Source organism: Phyllobates terribilis, unplaced genomic scaffold (genome assembly GCF_046119375.1).
Source record: "Phyllobates terribilis strain yellow unplaced genomic scaffold, ASM4611937v1 Scaffold_4__5_contigs__length_816908805, whole genome shotgun sequence".
In the NCBI taxonomy this organism is placed as follows: domain Eukaryota; kingdom Metazoa; phylum Chordata; class Amphibia; order Anura; family Dendrobatidae; genus Phyllobates; species Phyllobates terribilis.
In genome coordinates this window covers 243047972-243070037 of record NW_027362764.1, presented here as the reverse complement: position 1 = coordinate 243070037, position 22066 = coordinate 243047972, and the positions used below count along the sequence as shown (strand labels likewise).

At 48.1% G+C, this 22066-nt stretch overlaps 1 protein-coding gene across 1 annotated transcript; it reads right to left on the bottom strand.

Moving 5' to 3' along the window:
• Positions 1-1473: 1473 nt before the first annotated feature.
• Positions 1474-18621, bottom strand: LOC141265288 (uncharacterized). Its single transcript, XM_073678178.1, has 2 exons — positions 12848-18621; positions 1474-4250 (listed from the first exon to the last, which is right to left on the bottom strand). The coding sequence occupies exon 1, from the start codon at positions 17085-17087 to the stop codon at positions 16092-16094; it is 996 nt and encodes a 331-aa protein (XP_073534279.1). The 5' UTR covers positions 17088-18621; the 3' UTR covers positions 1474-4250; positions 12848-16091.
• Between the last annotated feature and the right edge of the window lie 3445 nt (positions 18622-22066).

The window sequence follows — 22066 nt, the reverse complement described above, 5'->3', positions numbered from 1 at the left end:
ATCTCTGACTCCCAAGTCACTGCAGGGAACAATGTTGTCAGAGTATTACTCCACTTTTATGAACTGACAATAAAACATACTGAAGATAAAATGGATTTTACAGGAAAAAATGTTAGGAAAAATAATTTCCTGTATAATGACTTGTATATAAGGTAAAATTAAATAGGGAGAAACAAAAAAGAACACCTCCTCCACATCTTAATAGCCAGGCCATATATCACCATATTTCCCCATCGCCTATGACTACAGTAGACGACATAGTAGAGGAGAAAATAAAACTACACCCATCGGTAGTCACCAGTAAATGTAATTTTAACATTTTACTACCTTATCTGGGCACGCGATGTGTGTGACATGGTCAGATTTATCCTGTTTAATTTATGAAGGAGGGACTCTGAAACTCACAAAGCATATGCGGACAATGTAAGAACTGCCAAAAATTAGAAGGAAGAGGGACTCCGTTACACCCTGTATTAAACATAAAAGAGAGCCTCCTACACATTCTATTAAAATTGTTAGATAGTGGGACTTCTAGACTCATAAAGCCTATGTACTAAGTGCAAGGGCTGCCAAAATTTAGAAGGAGAGACTGCAGTACACCCTGGAAGACACGTAGAGGAGGACCTCCGCAAACATTTTTCCCATTTTTAAAGAGTGTGATTCCTAGACTGGTAAAGCCTATGCACTAAGTGAAAGGGCTGAAAAACATTTACTTCTGGAGGGTATACATACAGTAGATATACAGGGTGGTCCCAAAGTAGGTGGAATTTGTATGTAAGCAAATTTTAAAGGTAGGCCTCACACACACCCTGTCAAAATTAAAAGTGAGGTTCACATGATGACCCTCTAAAAATTATGAGCGAGGGCCGCATGATGACCCTCTAAAAATTATGAGCGAGGGTCGCATGTTGATATGGTGGAGGAGGAGGAGGATAAGAAAAAGAAGAAACCATGAACTATATACCCTTTTTTGGATGGGAAGGGGCACATGAAAATACACTAGAAAAAAAAGGAACATTCAAATTGGCTTTATGTTCAACTGATGTCATTTGGTGGGGTTGAGAAGTCTGGACCAATCCAGGCCTTGTTCATTTGGAGCAGACGGGATGAAACTGATGTGAATAGTACCCTCTGTAGTGCAGGCAACCACCTTACCTCTGCCTCCCCCTCCTGATTATCACCCAATCCGCGCTGAGAAGATGGACTGGGTAGTCTCACCATTTATACTTTCTTCCTCCATCTCCACCTGGTCCACATGCAAAGCTTCCTTTTTAATTGTGAGCAGAGAGCGTTTCAGTAGACACAGAAGCGGGATGGTTACGCTGATTATGGCATCATCGCCACTCACTGTTAAAGACGGGAGGGGATCTCGCTTCTTCAGGTAGTCGAATTAGAAATAAGGATTTCCTATAGGAATGACGCTTCAAATAAGACACTCACTACAGACTGTCTCAAGAGAATGATTCTGTTTATTTTAAGATGTAATGTAATTATATACCCCAATCAACGTGGGTTGTGCTTTGATACATGCGTATGAGATTATGTAAATAATATGTTATCCTTGGCGTAAAATAATTAAATAACAGGTGCTTGTCAATACATCTGCAGGATATTCATGACGTATGATACTCCCAACATCCTTTCTCACTGATAATACTGAATACAGTCCAGGTCATGGTGAACTTAGGGAGTTTGCTGGTGGTGATATATTGGAACTTTATTTTGTGTACAGACATAGGACAAGTATGATAATTATAAATCAATGAGCCAATTCTTATAAAGGTCATGAGAACACCACAAGAAAGCAGAACAAACAAAAGTATTGCTAAATAAGGATTATCTGACTGAAAAACAAGTCTTCTTAAAGGCAATGATTTGAAGCTGAACCATTATTTTAACAATTCCCCTCTTTTTATCATCTTGTCATACTGTCTGTCCCTCATGTCCCTACCTAAATTCTAGGCCTGCAAATTAACCCTACTTCACGACATCACGGGGCTTACCCTCCGTATGTAGTGGAATGCCAGTCCTGCTGCGCATCCGTTCAAATTAATTTGTTATCAGACCCACTGTCCCTTACTTTCCCTACCATTTTCTGAGTATAGTTGCTATATGTATAGAGGGATTGTCAGGTATATGTCTACTTTAATATAATAGACTGCTGTGTATATACAACTACAAGTTATATGTTCGGTATCTTTGAGTAAATAGTAGCAGAGAGTTCAGCATCTATCAGGTTCCATCCTCTGCTAGTAGGATTTGCTTTTCAGACCAATGGCTTTGCGCAGAACATACAATCCGATAAGTCTGCTGCAGTCATCTTGTTGCAGAAGATGCATTCTCGCTATGCTGTGGTTATTATTGTAGTCAGGACTTGGGTTTGTTTCACTTCAGTGTCTGTATCAATTTTATGTTGGGATTTACCTGGAAAAAGTTTACAATTAGAAGCAAGAATTTTCTTTATCATCATCACAAAAAGTTTTATGATTATTGCAACCACCACTATTATAAACACAGCCTGGATCAAGAAATGTATGACACCACTTATCCACCCTCCAACTCCCCTAAATAAGTTTAAAGGATTCATCCAAGCGAGCCATTCGGGTAGTGGTAAATTATCTAAGGCATTTGCCTTCCGCACACCTTCTTTGATCCGTTGTGCTTGTTCTATATCATGTGTGACTTGCATTAAACCAGTGGGATTTATAAAATGGCAACATGCTGGACCTACAACCTGGCAAAAACCTCGTTACGAGGCAGTAAGCTAGTCTAGCAAAATAGAGTGTTGATTAGTGATCATTATCAGTTGTTTCATGTAAGCGGATTCCACATTAATTGCATCAAATAAATAATCAGTTATATTATCAAAAACGTCCCCCAGCTCCTCTATCATCTGGGCATTTCTCATTGTGCCAAAGGTTACCCCCAAGGGACCAGTTAACACCATTCCTGCCTTGAGATACCAGGGTGTTCCCATGAGATGTTTTCTCGGGGGGGGGGGGGGGGGGTTATACTCCTTTTTGCAAGCATATGGCTGGGCACATTCTTATAGGGGAAGTCTTCATCTTCCCAAACCCATGTGGCAGGCTCTAATCTAGCCAATGTACAGGTGCCTTCTGCACCTTTGGGTATCCATCGGTAGGCCTTGTCCCCACATACTATATATACGCCCTTTGGCAACTGAAATTGAAATTCATTTAAAAATGCCATAACGATAGTTACTAAACGTACTGTTTTTGGGTATAAACACCAAGAATCCTCTAAATCGGTAGTGACTGCTATATAGTATTGGAGAACCAAACATTGAGGTTGGGTGTTAATACTTATGGACATTTCGGATGCACCATCTCCCAATTGGTCTTCTCTTGTTTCTTCATCTATATATATAGCTCCTCTTTCTGTACATTGGTGGGTATCTCCTAAGGTAAAGAGGTGTTCCTTTGTCCAATTCCTATGGATATGCCTTTCCAGGCAAGTTGGTTTACATTGCTGGCCACCTTTACTGACAACATAAGGGACAGGGTTTTTTTGCTGCGAAGCTGAGCTTCAATTGTTGATCAGGTATTTTTCCCAAGTAATGTCTATTACTTTCCTTGTTTCTCCAGGTACCAACAAATTCCGCAAATTCATATATATTATTTTTGTCTTTGTTAGTTAGTGGCTCGGTCAAATTGACCTGAAACCAGGGCTGTTTGGTCCATCCCGTAATTGGCAGAGCTGCTAAAGTTTTACTCTCTTGGGACGGTAAATTTAATGCATACATGTCCCAACATCTTTCCCTAAGGATCTCATCTTCAGGGATGGGAGTTGCAAAATAGGGCATAGTTTTTGCAGCTATGGGGGCATGTGTGCAAATCCAACAATTTGAAAGATTCCTAGCGCGGGCTACATAATCATGATATTTTACAAACTTATTACTCCACTGTTTTGTTTGATCATCATCCCACTCTATTGGTATCTGGGCACCCCTTTTTCCTTGGAATGACACAAGTAATATAACCACATGGAGAAAGTAATACTTCCCAAAGCCCATTCTTTTGGTTTAATTCTTGTAGAACTTCTTGCAATGTGAAGCGTGGATCCAGGTGGGTTTTCCCTCCACCTTTACTGACGTAGGTGTTGTCAATTGGATTTGGTAAGGTCCTTAAAATCGTGGATCCAAGCTTTTCCTTATGTGTTTTCGTATCGTCACCCAGTCCCCAGGGTTGAGGCTGTGCGTGCCTTGCAAAGAGGTAGGATCTGGAATGGAACTGAAAACACGGTCATGAATCTGTTGTAACACAGTTTGTAAAGCTCCCACATATGATGTCATATTTGAATGTAAGGCCTGCAACTGTTGAGTGAAATAAAGCCCAGTCTTTGGTGGTCCCCCAAACAATATCTCATACGGACTGAGACTAGTTTTCCTCATTGGGGTTACTCTAACAGAGTACAACGCTATGGAGAGGCACTCAGTCCAAGGCTTTCCTGTTTCTGCCATTGCCTTTTGTATTTTTGATTTGAGTGTACCATTCAGTCTTTCCACCCTACCACTGCTCTGTGGGTGGTAGGGAGTATGGAAAGACTGTTGGATCCCTAAGGCGTCCAAAATTTCCTGACAAACTTGAGAAGTGAAATGGCTACCTCTGTCACTTTCTATCACCTCAGGGACTCCATATCTGCACACCACTTCAGAGAGCAGTTTCTTGGCTACTGTTTTAGCATTAGCTTTTGCAACTGGCCAGGCCTCTGGCCATGATGAGAATAAGTCGATACAGACAAGTGTGACACCCCAGGGGTCTGGTTGCCACAGTGATAGAGATATTACGTCTGAGAGCAGGTGGGAGGTCCTTTGGTCAGGGATCCTGTGCATGCCACACCTCCTGCCCAGTCTTGGGAGGGGAAGGACTTCCCCTATATAAACCCGGGGCTGAGGCAGGGTTAGTGAGAAAGAAGACAGAACAAGAGTAGAGAAGAGAAGCAGCATAGCAAGAAACATCAGGAGCTCTGTGGGGAGCGGTGTTACAAGGAGTCAGGGGCTGGCAGCTGCAGAGCTCGCCCTGACTGAGAAGATTTCTTACCGGACCCGGAGTCCGAGGCTGTGGGGACTAACTCCTACCCAGCAGCAGAAACCGTCCGGCAGAGGATTTCAGGTCCTCTGGCCCAGAAGCCCGAAGGCACGGTCACACGCGTGGGACCAGCACCGCCATCGTGGAGCGGAAGCCATTAGAAGGCCCCGAGTCACCGGCCATACGGGTGAGCACCACACGGTACACTCAGGGACGTGGGCTACTTATTCCCGCCTCTAGCAAGGTAGCCAGAAGAGTACAGTTAGTTGGGAAGGCCTACAACTCCGCCTGGCCAGGGGAGATCCCATCTGCTCAAGGACTGACCAGGCCCCTATTACTAGCAAGTACTCCGGGAGGGTCTATCTTTGTCACCAGTAAAGACCCTGAACTACACCGCACCGTCTCTGAGTGGTTCCTGCTACCCCCATCATCCACGTCGGCTACCCTGAGGCCATACCCCTCCCGTTGGGGGTTATACCATCCACGCTGCACCATCCTTCCACCGGCCTCAGCGGTCTGCCCTGCAGCGGCAGCTCCATAGCTGCATTCAACGGGTGGCGTAGTCACCAACCATCTACTGCTAGTACATCGCCGCTCAGTTTGACTCCCTGGGCACGGACCGGGTCGCCGCCACTAGACTACAACCCTCAAGAGATCCGGCTCCGGGTAAGCTCCCACGTGCGCAACGCAGCGCGACACAGGCCCAGGGGCGCGTCAAATTTGGCGTAGTCGGCAGGATCTCGTGCCCGCAACCACCGGGTACTGCGTGCCTGAAAAGCAAAGACTGTTCAAACTTACCAGTGGTGAAGATTCCCGCTATCCGCGAAGTTTTCCCGCCATCCGGCACCATCTTCGACCTTCTTCCCGCCATCCGTGGAGTTTTCCCGCCATTGGACGCCATCTTGAGGACGCCGCGCGGGAAGAAGAGGGGCGTGGACTCCGAAAGCGCGTGAGAACTGAAGCCCCGCCTCACGTCCGGACGTTGCGTAAGGTCCTGGAAGGAGCCCAGCAGACGCCGACGTCACCGGAGCGCGACGGAAGGTCCTCAACCCTGACGATCCACTGCGGAGCCGCGGCCTACGGAACAGGATCATCGCAAGGTAGGCCACGGTCCACTAGGGGGGAGGAAGATGTCGGATACGGGGGAGAGCTTCACTGCCTCAACCCCCACCAGCGCCACCGCTGCTGCAGTTATGCCCTTCACCATGCCCTATATCCCGGGAGCAGCTTGGCTACCCCAGTACTCAGGGGAGTCACATACCCTGCATGACTTTAGAGAAAAGCTGGATAGCCTCTTCCAGGTGTACCCCCTCACAGAAGAGCAAAAAGTGAGCATCCTGGTGGCCCAACTAACTGGGGCAGCCAAAAGGGAAGTAAAATCCTGGCCACCTGGGAGGAAGACTGTCGCAGGGATACTAACCCGGCTGAAGGACACCTTTGATACCCGCACCTCAGCCGAGATTAAGCTTAGATTCTACGGGTGCAAGCAGCGAGCGCATGAGAGTATAAGGGACTATGCACTAAACCTACAAGAGGCCCTGAGGGCCATAAAGCAGACCGACCCTGATGGGGTGGGAAACGAGGACAGGCTGTTGACTGAACAATTTATAGAGGGTTTATATTGCAATGCCCACCGAACCCAGTTGCGGGCAATGGCTTTACAGGATCCCCATCTGGACTTTGCACAGTTCAAGGACAGAGCCATCCGGGTGCTCCGAGAACCGGCACCGGGTGGCGTTGTGACCCACAGGCGCCCAGCTATCACTTACCACCAGGAGGCGGCGCCCTTGTCGGCAGGGCCTGTGGGAGCTGATGCGCAGGCTTTGGACAATGACCCGGCTCCAGACCTACGCCATCAGGTCCAAGAGCTAGCTAAGAGCGTTGCTGCGCTAACCCGAACTGTGCAGTCTTTACAGGTTTCCACCCCAGGGAAGATCCAGCTGGCATCCGGACCGGAGGACATCCCGTGGCGTCGACCAAGGAGGACCCCACCGGCCAGAGGAAGACCCAGTGACCGATACAGCGAGGACGGACGACCCATCTGCCGCCGCTGCAATCAACCCGGACATATGGAAAGGTACTGTTCTTTAAACGGGCACAACCTGGGGTAGAGGGCCAACCCCCAGGAAAAAGATCACCAGGCCCATCGAACTGGCGCGACAGATATGTGGGAGGACGTCCAGTCTTGCCTGTGGTACTGGATGGCATTCCCATGAGTGCCCTACTGGACACCGGGTCACAGGTCACCACCATCCCGTACGTGCTCTTTAAGCAGTACTGGAATGACTCGGATATTACCCGCTACCCTGACGACGACTTGAGTATCATCGCCAGCAATGGCCAGCCCGTGCCACAGATCGGATTTAAAGAGGTGACCATCAAAATCGGTAGAGTCGAACTGGCAGCACAGGGACTGATCATTGTAGACATTGACAAACATGAGAGCCACCCAAAAATAACTCTAGGAACTAATGTAATTGAAAATTGTCTTGCAGAGGTGATTTTCCTTCTACAGCAGGTTGCCAAGAACGCCAGCTCCGGCGAGCAGCGAGTGCTCCAGAAAGAGATCCGGGCACTGATGCGACGGCAACAGGTGGAACTCTCCGGCGGTGAGATTGGTAGCGTAAGAATGTGTGAACCTTTCCCTATTGCCATGCCCCCAAAAAGTGAAATGATGATTTGGTGCCGGGCAGCTATTGGTCTGAGAGGTAGAGATTACCAGGCAATGGTAGAACCAGTTTACTCAGACAGTAGGCCCACCATTTTGACAGCACGGGGGGTGGTCAATGTACGCCATGGGAGGGTGCCCGTTCGCATAATCAATATCGGGGAGAGGGAAGTGTACCTGCCCCGGTATGCCACGCTAGCAAAATTATATACCATCAACCAAAACTCTATACAGTCTGTGGAACCCTTGCCTCCATCTCACCCGGAGGAAGGTAACGGCTCTAAGAAAGTAATGGAGGATTGGTGTCAGCAACTACACTTGGGAACTGACTCCACTCCCTCCCATCAGAAACAGGGAGTCTACCGGGTGGTTCAAGAGTATGAGAGAGTGTTTAGTAAACACCCGTTAGACTTCGGGCGAGTCAAGGGGGTAGAACACCGCATCCCCACGGGAGATCATCCTCCCATAAAAGAGAGGTATCGACCCGTACCCCCTGCACATTACCAACACGCCAAGGGGATGCTTAGAGACATGAAGGAGGCTGGGGTAATCCGGGATAGCTGTAGCCCCTGGGCAGCTCCACTAGTCTTAGTCCGAAAGAAAGACAACACCATGAGGATGTGTGTAGATTACCGGAAAATCAATCGTATCACACACAAGGATGCGTACCCCTTACCAAGGATAGAGGAGTCATTGGCTGCTTTAAGATCTGCTAACTTCTTCTCTACCTTGGATCTCACTAGCGGGTACTGGCAGGTTCCTGTAGCAGAGGCGGACCGGGAGAAGACCGCATTCACCACCCCGATGGGACTTAGCGAGTTCACCTGCATGCCGTTCGGACTCTGCAACGCACCGGGAACCTTCCAACGACTAATGGAGTGTTGTCTGGGCCACAGAAACTTCGAGACGGTCCTGTTGTACCTGGACGATGTCATCGTATACTCCAAAACTTATGAGGACCACCTGAAACACCTGGCGGAGGTGTTCGAAGCTCTCGCGAGTTACGGCCTAAAGGTGAAACCCTCCAAGTGTCACCTCCTGAAACCAAAGGTGCAGTACCTGGGACACGTGGTGAGCGCTGACGGAGTGGCTCCCGACCCCGATAAGATCACCGCAATTAAGGGATGGCCAAGCCCCTCCAGCGTAAAAGAAGTGCGGCAGTTCCTCGGGTTGGTAGGCTACTACCGAAGGTTTATTCCCGGTTTCACCAAAAAGGCAGCGCCTATGCAGGACCTCCTGATAGGCCAGTCCCGGAAGGCCAAGAACCAGAAGCCGCCCTTTAAATGGGAAGAGCTAGAAGAAGAGTCCTTCCGCCAGCTGAAGATGGCCCTCACGGGGGATGAAATCTTGGCGTACCCGGATTATAGCCAGCCCTTCATCCTCTACACCGACGCCAGTAACATCGGGCTAGGAGCCGTACTGTCCCAGATCCAGCAGGGGAAAGAACGAGTAATCGCCTACGCCAGCCGAAAACTGCGACCCACCGAAAGGAACCCCGAGAATTATAGCTCATTTAAGCTAGAGTTCCTGGCCGTGGTGTGGGCAGTCACTGAGCGCTTTAAGCATTACCTTGCTTCTTCCCGGTTCACCGTGTACACGGATAACAACCCGTTGACACACCTGGACACGGCAAGACTCGGTGCCCTGGAGCAGAGGTGGATGGCCCGTCTGTCCAACTACGAGTTCATAATCAAATACCGGGCAGGGTGCTCCAATACTAACGCGGACGCCCTGTCCAGGATGCCCAACCTGCCGGACGAAGGAGAAGATCCGGAGGGACTGGAAGAGATTGAACTCCCTGCGTTCCACCGTCATGGGACTATCCAGTATTCCCACCGGGTAAGGAGTAAGCAGGCTGCTACGTTGAACCCCTTACCTCACTACAACTGGGCGGAAACGCAAGACAGCGACCCTGCCGTCCGACTGGTGAAGGAGATGCTGACTCGGCCGGAGGCTCGCCTTGAACCAGACGCTCCGGAGGAAGCCAAACAACTATGGGCAGAGAAGAGTCGACTGTTCCTTTACAAAGGGAAGTTGTGCCGCAGAATGGTTAACTCCCGGACGCATGAATTACTCTGGCAAGTAGTGGTGCCACGAAGAGACGCAGCCATGGTGATGGAGGCATACCACGACGGAGCTGGACACTTCGGGTGGAAGAAGCTGGAGTTCCTGCTGCGCGAGCGATTCCACTGGGTAGGCATGAGGGGAACCATTGAGAAGTGGTGCAGAGACTGTGGCCCGTGCAACCTGAGAAGGAAGGACCGCGCCAGCCAGAAGACTCCCCTGCAGTCCATCGTCACCCGGCAACCGTTGGAACTGGTAGCCTTGGATCATGTAAAACTGACCCCAAGCAGAAGTGGCTACGTCTACGCGTTAACCATCGTGGATCATTACTCCCGGTTTCTGGTTGTCGTCCCCGTCAAGGACTTAACGGCTCAAACAGCAGCTAGAGCCTTCCAGCAGCACTTTTGCCGTCCACACGGGTACCCGGACCAAGTGCTGACGGACCAGGGACCTGCCTTTGAAGCGGAGGTCTTCCAGGAATTCTGCAATCTGTATGGCTGCCGGAAGATAAGGACGACACCCTACCATCCGCAGACTAATGGACTTTGTGAAAAAATGAACCAGGTGGTAATGGATCTTCTAAAAACGTTGCCCCTGGAAGAACGCAGTCTGTGGCCTGAAAAGTTGCCCGATCTGGTGGACTTATACAACCACATCCCGGTAGGTTCCACCAACTGTACCCCGGCTTACCTAATGAGGGCAAGACCTGGTAAGTTACCTGTTGACCTGGAAATGGGAGTCCTGACACCCGAGGACACTTCACCAGAAACAGACTGGGACACAGAGAGGCAGCAGCAGTACCGGAGAGTACAGGAGAGCGTAGAGCGAAGTCTCTGTCAGGCTAGGGAAAGACAAGAGAAAACTTACAACCAGTATGCTCCCGCTGTTCCCCTGGTACCCGGAGAGCAGGTCTTGAAGAGGAAGAGACGGCTCCACAAGTTGGACGACCAGTGGGAGAAGGACCCGTACACCGTACTGCCCTCAAGCCACGAAAACCCGAAGGTCTGTACCATCAGTAAAGACGGAGGGGAAACCACAGCCATTGTATCCCGGGACCACCTGAAGAAGTGTCCCGAACAACTGAGGAACCCTGAAGAGGAACAAGAAGACCATCGACCCGTAGAGGAAAGGGAAGATATGGTTAGTACCGTGCTCGGGGACTTCCCTCGGTCTTGGACTCAAGTCAATGGTGCAGTTGTGGTACCCGTACTCACCTTTCTCCAACCATCATCCCAAGAACCTACGGAGCAACCGGTAGAGCTGGGAGAACAGCCGGTCCAGGAGGCAGAAGACTCTACACAAGCAGACCTGGAAAATCAACCCTCTGCTTATAGTGAGCCTGCCATACCCCTAGTGAGCCAGAGGGCCCATAGACAGCTGCCCAGTTTACCCTTGACAGCTCCTACACCCTGTAGTTCAGGGCCAGACAGTCAGCTCCGTAGGTCCACTAGGGCCACTAGAGGCCAGCTACCCGCACGTTGGAGGATCTAAATGTTTAAGCTATCTTATAATGTTTACTTGTTTATAGTTGCTTGTGTATAATTTTGTGTTTCTAGTTCTTTTTAGGAGTCCTTGGTGGATTTACCGGGAATCCTTGTACATAGTTGGAGCGTAACCCAGGATGGACTAAAGACTGTTAAGGACTCGGGGCAGGACAGGCCCCTACCTGGTTACGTCTCCCTGTTTTGGTGAAATGGACACCTTGCTTTTCAAAACTGCACCCGGTTGCGGACACGCCGTAACCATCTTATGTGTTTTTCTTATTGTATTGTTATTGTTATACCTTGTTATGTTTTTCTAAAAAAAAAAAAAATATGTTTAGTCCCGGAGTACTAAATTTCACTAGGGGGGAATGTGACACCCCAGGGGTCTGGTTGCCACAGTGATAGAGATATTACGTCTGAGAGCAGGTGGGAGGTCCTTTGGTCAGGGATCCTGTGCATGCCACACCTCCTGCCCAGTCTTGGGAGGGGAAGGACTTCCCCTATATAAACCCGGGGCTGAGGCAGGGTTAGTGAGAAAGAAGACAGAACAAGAGTAGAGAAGAGAAGCAGCATAGCAAGAAACATCAGGAGCTCTGTGGGGAGCGGTGTTACAAGGAGTCAGGGGCTGGCAGCTGCAGAGCTCGCCCTGACTGAGAAGATTTCTTACCGGACCCGGAGTCCGAGGCTGTGGGGACTAACTCCTACCCAGCAGCAGAAACCGTCCGGCAGAGGATTTCAGGTCCTCTGGCCCAGAAGCCCGAAGGCACGGTCACACGCGTGGGACCAGCACCGCCATCGTGGAGCGGAAGCCATTAGAAGGCCCCGAGTCACCGGCCATACGGGTGAGCACCACACGGTACACTCAGGGACGTGGGCTACTTATTCCCGCCTCTAGCAAGGTAGCCAGAAGAGTACAGTTAGTTGGGAAGGCCTACAACTCCGCCTGGCCAGGGGAGATCCCATCTGCTCAAGGACTGACCAGGCCCCTATTACTAGCAAGTACTCCGGGAGGGTCTATCTTTGTCACCAGTAAAGACCCTGAACTACACCGCACCGTCTCTGAGTGGTTCCTGCTACCCCCATCATCCACGTCGGCTACCCTGAGGCCATACCCCTCCCGTTGGGGGTTATACCATCCACGCTGCACCATCCTTCCACCGGCCTCAGCGGTCTGCCCTGCAGCGGCAGCTCCATAGCTGCATTCAACGGGTGGCGTAGTCACCAACCATCTACTGCTAGTACATCGCCGCTCAGTTTGACTCCCTGGGCACGGACCGGGTCGCCGCCACTAGACTACAACCCTCAAGAGATCCGGCTCCGGGTAAGCTCCCGCGTGCGCAACGCAGCGCGACACAGGCCCAGGGGCGCGTCACAAGCACATATTCATAAATGCCTACCTTCGGGAGCTGAATGAAATCTATCTGAAGTCGCTGAAATGGGTATAATGGTCTCACGGTGCACTTTGGTGGCACTTTCACCGTTTTTCCCACATTATGACATGCACAGATGATGCATCCCTGTATGAATTTAACAGCAGCATAATGGAATCCTGGTGCTACCCAATAGATCTTTACCTGACTTACCATTGCATCCTTGGACTGATGGGTTGGTCCATGAGAAAGAGTGCACATCATAGAGTACAGGGATCTTGGCAGACAGTATTTGCCATCTGCTCTCCACAGTCCATCCTTTCCCTGTTTAGCTGAGCGTTTAGTCCATTCTTCCTTTTCTGGTGCAGAGGCCTGATCCTGTAGGCTCTGCAAGAGATCCAGGTCCACAATCCCAGACACTAGAACAGTGTATGTTTCTACTGGGAGGGGCAACAGGGCTGCAGCTTTTGCAGCTGCATCCGCCCTCCTGTTTCCCTCAGCCTCTTTTGTGCACTCTTTGGTGTGAACTCCAATGCTCTGTGGAGTTGTGCTACTGCTTCTGCATTCTTTATTGGTTTGCCAGAAGAACCAATAAACTTTCTGCTTTTCCATATGGGACCATAATCATGGCAAATGCCAAATGCGTAGCGACTGTCTGTAAAAACATTCGCAATTCTGTTTTCTGCAATTATACATGCTTCAGCGAGTGCTTTTAACTCAGCTTCCTGGGCAGACATTCTAGGGGACAGTGCCTCATCCTTTAATACTTAATTTTGACTAACTATGGCATAGCCTGTATGGGGCTTCCCATCTAGGTAGTATCGGGAGCCATCTACATATAGCTCTAGATCCACCTCGGAAATTGGTGTTTCTTGTACATTGGCTAGTGGTTTAGTTTCTGCGTCCATTAACTCAGAGCAGTTACGCTCAAGGTGTAATGTTTCATCATCAATTGGTTCAGGTATTAGTGTGGCAGGGTTAAGAGTCGTACACCTTCTGATAGTGACATTTGGGGGAGTCAATAATGCCACCTCGTACTTGGTCAATCTGCTCATGGACAGGTGTTTTGTCCTGGCCTGGAGCAGAAGTTCCTGTACTGAATGGGGAGCTTGAATTTCTAGTGCATTGTCTAGCACTATATCAGCCACCTTTTCTTTCAACATTGCACAGGCGGCTACCGCTCTGATGCATGAGGGTGCCCCCTTTGCAACAAAATTGAGCTGAGCAGAGTAATATCCTAGAGGACGATGTCTACCTCCATGTTTTTGGGTGAGCACACTTTTAGCGTGCCCCCCTGATTTATGACAGAAAAGGAAAAATGGTAGGCCGTAGTTGGGGATTTCTAGTGCTGGTGCTGAGAGAATGGTGTCCTTGAGCATTTGAAACCCCTGTTTTTCTTCTAGGGTCAGCAAATAAAGCTGACCCTTATTGCATGCAGAGAGCACGTCTAATAGGGGCTGCATCATGGCAGATGCAGAAGGAATCCACTCTCTACAGTAGCTGACCAGCCCCAGGAACGTTCTTAATGCGCTGGAAGTTGTTGGTTCTACAGCCTGACTGATTGTTGTTTTTTTTTTTTTTTTTTCCTTTCTGGAGTGATATGTTTGAGTGGGAAGGAGATACAATGTCCTAAGAACACTACTCTTTCCTTTGCAATTTGCAGTTTTTCCTTGGATATCTTGCAACCTTCGTGGTACAAGAAGATTAGTAAAGATAATGTCTCTTTTAAACATACATCCTTACTTGGGGTACACAACAGTAGATCATCCACATACTGAAGTAGCTGAATGTCTTGATTCTCAGGATGCCAAGAGAGAAGTACTCCTGCCATTGCCTCTGAGAACATGGAGGGAGAAGTTGCTCCCCCCTGAGGTAACCGGGTCCAGCAATGCTGCTTTCCTCCATGGATGAAGGCAAACAGCAGCTGGCTCTCATCATCTATTGGCACTGAGAAGAAAGCATTACTGAGGTCAATCACTGTGAAAAATTTTGCAATAGATGGAATTTGATTTAATAGGGTATGTGGATTTGGTACTATGGGCATGTCTACAACCATTAATTTATTAATCTCTCTCAAATCATGGACCATACTTTCCTTGATTATACCTTTTTCTAGGTATTTATTCACCTGTAGTGCAATTGCTTCTGTTTGCTCCTTGCTCAGGGGATATTGTCTCATACGTACCGGTGCAACACGAGGCTTCAACCTAATTGTCACTGGGGTTATTTTTAACAGTCCAACATCCGTTTTATCTTGTACCCATAGTACGGTTGGTACGTTACCAGGCATCTCCTGTATGTCGTCATCGAGACCTGAATCCACCTCCTTTTCAAGTTGAATTATTGACATCCTTGTTGATATTGTTGTTTCAGATAATGGACCTGCAATGGTAACACCTTTCTTTCCAAATTTATTGATCGCATTCATTGCATTAAGAATGTCTGCACCTATTAAATTTCTAGGATATTTATCTGAGACAAGTAGATGGGTACATAAGTCAATAGCATGTGCTATCTTTAACATTTACAGGTTCAGTTTCCTTTAGATGTGACCCTTCTCACCGTACCCAAAACAGAAACCCTTTGTTTACAATCCTCTGGGTCCATTTTTTTTTCTTGTCTACTCTTCCGCCTAAAGTAGTTCGAGTGGCTGACTTCACTGTGTCCTTAGTAGTGTCCTGAAAGGCATCTGGGTGTATATTTACCATAATTGGGGTGACCTTATCTTTCTTTTTCTCTTATTTATGGCCTGTTCTAATCCTCTGAATGTGGATATTGACTGCTCCAAGGGGCATATAAGCATTCTGGGTGCAGCTTAAACACCTCTGCCCTGAGGTCTTCTCTGAGACCAGTGATAAACATATTTCTCAGAAACCCCAATTCCCTTGGATTATTCAAATTATAATCATGATCTTTAAACACAGCTACACACCTAGCATGAAATTTATCAACCGTTTCCTCAGGTTCTTGGAATATCTCTGGCAGCCCTGAGATAAGACTTTCTGCCATTATTTTAGTGACTGCATTTAACCGGAGGATAAACTGTTTCCCCGATTCTAGGGTGTCACCCGGTAGCGCTCCTATTCCGTCTCCTACGTGGACCTGTTTAACCTTTTCCACAAGTGGTACTCCACCATTGAGACTACAGAGCGGTACCAGATCACTCCAAGTGGCATCATAGTTCTCAGCTACCCCTTTCACCGCCTTATAATATCCTATCGGATTCTTATACATGTCTGGAAAACTATTTGCCATGGACAATTGTTCTGACCTAGACCACGGTTTATACCAAGTAGTGGTATCAGTTTTCACCTGTTGTTCACCCTGTGTGCCCGTGGTTGTCTGTGTAATAACTGGGAATGCAGCAGTCTCTGGTTGTCCTCTAACAAAGTTACAATTTTTACACTCGGATTCTGCATTGCTGTTACTATCCTGACATCCAGGGCAAATCCATGTTTTAGAGCGTAGTGCTATTGTTCCTCTTAGTGCGGGGAGGGGCTGTGGGCTGCACGTGTGTGCCTGCGTTCTCCTCTCCACCGTCCTCCTCACTGGCAACTGAGCTGATAGCTAGATTTTCCCTTTCTCTCTCTTTATCTTCAACCCCCCAAGTCCCGTCCTTGCCTACTTTTAGTTTTAAAATTATTGTCTCACGTGGAGTCATGGATGGGGATGGTGTCATATGCAAGTGAAGGGATCTGTCACTATCTGTAGTAGATGCAGTACTATGCGGGGGAGAAAATTGATAGGGGTCGTTCTCGGGAGGACTTTGTTTCCTCTTTGTTGGGGTGGAGAAACTATCAGTAGACCCAGATGGGATCCCTGGAAAATGGTTTCCTATAGCGTAGGCGGGGGGGTTCTCAGGTGTACCTGGACTGACTGGGAGTGACGGATACAAAATGTGAGAATACTGATAGCCCTGTTGCTGTGGCATCAGGATGGGTGTCTGATACTGTGGCATCAGAATGGGTTGTTGGGCATAGGTGTAATGAGGTGAGTGCTGTGGCTGTGATGGTGTAAAGGGTTGCATCATGGGTGGTGGTGGAGAGTGTAGAGCCTGGCCGGTTGATTCATCCATATACGGGATAGTGCTAGCACTATGTGTGGTTGCTGGGGAGGTAAAAATCTCGGACAATGATTTTTCTTTCTCAACACTTACACTTGACTCTGACCTATCACTTGGCTCTAATCTATTCTCTGATGGAGCGGAGGGCGCAGCCTGGATTGGACCTTGTTCCCGACTAGGTGTTGGGGGTTGTATGGCATGAGATCTGCTTCTGATCACTACCTGATCAGTTTCATCGTCATCATCGGGAATTAAAAAGGAATGATGTCTCTCACTAGTTCTCAACCAGGCTGCAACCTGTGCTCCGTAATCATGCTTATCAATCCATTGTGAATGTTCCTGACTGAACCGTTTCCATCTCTCAGCATCTAGGCATCCCTTGGCTGGCATACCAGCCCTTTTCAATATCTTGTTGCATTTTTTACAGCTGCCCTGCCGTGCTCCCTTCTCACAAGATCACACATGGTGCACCTCAGATCCTTTTCCTTGATCTGGAGACTCGAGCACCCATAACAGGATTTGTCAAGGGTTGCGATCCCTATCTTCAATATCCTGCTATATAATCAGCTGGGTCAACCAGTCAGATACGTTAGCTGGTTACCCCTGATTCAATCAGCTGGATCAACTGGTCAAGTACATTAGCCAGTTACCCCTGATTCGAGGGCCTTAAGCTCAACTGCAACTCTTTGCTCTGCTCTGATGCTGAGACAAGTAATATCCTGTCACACAGGCATATACCATCTGTTTTCTATAATATACTGCCACTCTTTACCTATAGTGTGTGGATGTGGAACAATATGGCAGGGAAAACTCGGTATGTAACGTTACTTCTCCTATACTGGTGTGCACTTACAGGGTACAAATGTATTCTTTCCAGAAACGAAGCAGTATCCCTACGATGAGGCTTTCTCTTTCTCACTACTGTAACCGAGCACAAACACTTTTCACAAGTCATGTATGCTTTTCCAGCCTATCAATTATTCATTTCTCTTAATCACCACTTCAGTCATTAACACCTCCTCATTCTCCACCACAGCACTTCTCGTATTCCAATTCCTATTAAAATTTTCTAGGGCAACTGGGCAAAATAACTTTATATCCTGTGAATCCTGGATTCTATTTATTGCTCTAGCTGAATCAATATCACAATATTCATAAATGGTATAAGGTTCAACAAAACAATGACTGTTAATATTCACATATACTAACGTAAGGAATGTATTATCTTCCTCCCGTAGCCCCCAACCTTCAGATTCCACACTAATCTCACAGCTTCCTAAAATGCGTGACAGCTCCATTGTTGTATTTGCTAACCAGAGTACTACACACGCATTCAGCACACGTCATCTAATCACTTATATCTCGTACATTTTTGCTATAATAAGCATGAACTTAACACAGTTACACTTAGTATGAACGTTAGTTAAGTTGGAAGCAGCAATGATTGGGAATGTAGAAGTACTATATATATATTATATGAAATAGTTAATGCATGCAAAAATACAGATATATGATATAGTATTTGAATTAGTAATTTTCCAGTTATGTGAAATTGTTAGTAATAATATATATTAAAAAAATTAATAATAATAATAAAATTGCTACCTGAGGGTTTCCCGTTCAAGATCCCCGGAGACTGACCTAGATAGACCCCACCTTTCCCGGAGAGAAATATGCTCAGAGTGTTAAGGCCACTCACTTACCCGGCCGGGGTTTGTTTCTGTTCGGGATAGGGGTAAAACTGTTGTTCAGTCTCAGATGAAATTAAAAGGAAAAAAAGGAAATAGATCTCGCTGAAGGGCCTCCAACTGTTAAAGACGGGAGGGGATCTCGCTTCTTCTCAGGTAGACGAATTAGAAATAAGGATTTCCTATAGGAATAACGCTTCAAATAAGACACTCACTACAGACTGTCTCAAGAGAATGATTCTGTTTATTTTAAGATGTAATGTAATTATATACCCCAATCAACGTGGGTTGTGCTTTGATACATGCGTATGAGATTATGTAAATAATATGTTATCCTTGGCGTAAAATAATTAAATAACAGGTGCTTGTCAATACATCTGCAGGATATTCATGATGTATGATACTCCCAACATCCTTTCTCACTGATAATACTGAATACAGTCCAGGTCATGGTGAACTTAGGGAGTTTGCTGGTGGTGATATATTGGAACTTTATTTTGTGTACAGACATAGGACAAGTATGATAATTATAAACCAATGAGCCAATTCTTATAAAGGTCATGAGAACACTACAAGAAAACAGAACAAACAAAAGTATTGCTAAATAAGGATTATCTGACTGAAAAACAAGTCTTTTTAAAGGCAATGATTTGAAGCTGAACCATTATTTTAACACTCACCATCTTGGTTGATTCCTCAAAGTATTGTACAACGTCAAAGATGTCAGACCTCCATGCCCACTCGTCGGGTGTTATTTGCAGAGGCTGACAGGAATACTGACGGGCATGTTATAGCTGGTATTCAACTACTGCCCTCTGCTGCTCACAAAGTCTTGCCAACATGTGCAATGTGGAGTTTCAACCTGTGATCACGTTGCACACCATTCGGAAAGCTGTCACTTGCAAGCACTGGTGCAGCACTACCAGACCAGTAGCTCAGGCAAATCTGGGTAGGTTTTCAGAAACCGCTGAACCACTATGTTGAGCACGTGGGCCAGGCATGGTACGTGTGCGAACTTGCAAAGCTTCAGAGCCGCCACCAGGTTACGGCCATTATCACACATGACAATGCCTGGTTGTAGGTTCAGTGGCCAGAGCCACAGATCTGTCTGGTCTGTTATAACTTTTCACGACTCTGTGATGGTGTGCTATTTGTCACCTAAACAAATTGGTTTCACCAGAGCCTGTTGCCGCTTCACTGAGGCAGTGCTGCATTGCTTCCAGCTTGACGTGGTTCAAAATGACAATTCTGAGATGGAGGATGAGGAGGAGGAGGCGATGCAAAAACTGGTGTAGGAGGAGGAGGAAACCCTGATGGAACTAGGGCCCGCAATCCTTGGCATCGTTAGCACATGTGCCATCCCAGGGTTCAACTCTGTCCCGATCTCCACAAGGTTCACCCAATGTGCAGTCAGGAAAATGTAGCGTCACTGGCCACAAGCACTTTTCCACGTTTTGATCGTTAAGTGGGCCTTCTTGGTAACTGCATTTATCACGGCATGGGTGATGTTTTAGGACATGTGCTGGTGTAAGGTGGGACTGCAAAACGGGAAGAATAATGGTGGCTGGTTACCAAATACCAAGGAACAGCCACATCCATGAGGTTGCAGAAAGCCTCAGTGTCCATGTGGCGCCCCTGTGGGTCCAGTTGCCACAGAGGTACTGCATCTCAGCCAGAGGTGTGGTACCCCACTCTCAGGTAAGGAGGGAGCACTACCCGGGACCCAACCACTCACATCCAACACTACACAACTTCATAAGGGAAGGTCCAGATAGCTCCTGAGGGAGAGCACAGGCCTGGTCCCTGTCAGGGGGATGGAACTAAGTAGAGGAGGTGGGTGGAGGAAGTAGTTTAGGGGAGCACTGAAGGAAGAGTATAAAAGGTAGGGTAGAAACATCTAGAAGGGGGCCATTCCTCCTTCCAGTCCATGGAGCAGGAATTCAGTTCAGTCTGGTCCTAAAAGTGAGAGAGGAAGGGAGGGCCGTGGAGGAGTAGGGCCCAGTCAGAGAGGCCGAGTGGGAGAGTGAGGAGAGAACACCGGAGCAGTGGGAAAGGCTCCAGAGATAGAAGGGATCCTAGGGGCACGGCGAGTGCGGGATGCCACTCGTGCGCCCGAGTTCACGCTGACCGTGGAGGGATCAAGGCCCCAGACTAGTGGAGTACTTCAAGGCTCAGCTAGCAAACCGGAGGTTGCAGTATCTTTATGTCCCGTAGCCAAAATCCACACATAATCGCTGAAAAGGTGGTTGTATAGGACAAAAGGGACAGACTGGACGTCGCCCAACAAGGTCTATGGCCACTGGCTCGGGACACTGTGTGTGAGGCGCAGGGTAGGAGGGAGAGAGCCAGTGCAGAGAGACGACCTGGAGAGGTACACAAGAAAGGGGTCCCATTCAAGTGCACCCAAGTTATCTGAGAGTTGGCTGGATCACTTCCCCGGAGGACATAGGACGATGTGGGCGGTTATAATTCGGTGGTTGTAACCTGGAGCATCTTGACAACTGTGAGTAAATACCTGAAGACTGCATCCCACTGTGTCCTTGACTTAATTGTTGCGCAACCTGCCTTGCACTACACCAGCAACATCTACCTGACAATCACTATATACTACCCTGGAGCTTAGCTCTGCCCATGGAGAGCTGTACTATCTCTGCTGCGTCACCATCAGCCCCAGTGGATCTGCACTGCAGCGGTGGCCCCATATAGCCGGATACCACGGGTGGTGTCACGAACTTTATCCCCAAACACTTTATTCCCCAATTGACTTTTCTTTAATTGACCGCCCTGGGCAATGGACCGGGTCACTGCCACCATGACTACCCCAGAAAGGACAGGCCCAGCTACCAAGTACCCCACTGCCCCAGGGGACGCGTCATCCACAAGCCTAAACAGTAACATTTCCTGGGCAAGGCATCTGGAAATGTGCCTATTAGTGTTTGGGCCTGTGGGTGGGTGGCTGGATATTTGCGTTCCAAGGCCTGGGGTAGGGACAGCTGAATGTTGCTCTGGGACAAAGAATTGGACATGGTTGCTGATGGTGCTTACGAATGTGCAAGCCCTGTGAGCAGAGTGGGAGGCATCCACCCCTGCATCATGGACAGGGGATTAGCTGTAGAAAGCTTCAGTGTCCACAAGCCTAAACGGCAAAATTTCCAGGGCAAGCAGTCTGTAAATGTGGCCATTTAGTGTTTGGACATGTGGGTGGCTGGGTATTTTCTTTTGCGTTCTTCAAGGCCTGGGGTAGGGACAGCTGAACCCTGCGCTGGGACAAGGAATTGGATGTGGTTGCTGATGGTGCTTGCAAATGTGCAACTACAGGTGCAGGGCTGGATGAAGGGGATTGGCAAGCACGTAGCAAAGGGGGAAGAGGCAGTGGTGTCACCCGCAGACACTGATTGTGGACCCAGGTGTTCGGCCCACCTATTCGGGTGCTTTGATAGTATCTGCCTGAGCATGCTGGTGGTGGTCAAGCTGGTGGTAGTCAAGCCCCTGCTGATCTTGGTATGGCACAGGTTTTTATCATTCGCACCTTCTTTAAAAAAGCACCAGATTGGGGAACACATAACCCTTGGCCTGGAAACTTACCGCGTATGGGTGCTCTAGGGAACAGTTGCACGCCTTCTCCCTCAAGTCAGCCCACTGCCTTTTCCTGCATGTTGTGGTGCTGCGGATCTCTCATCC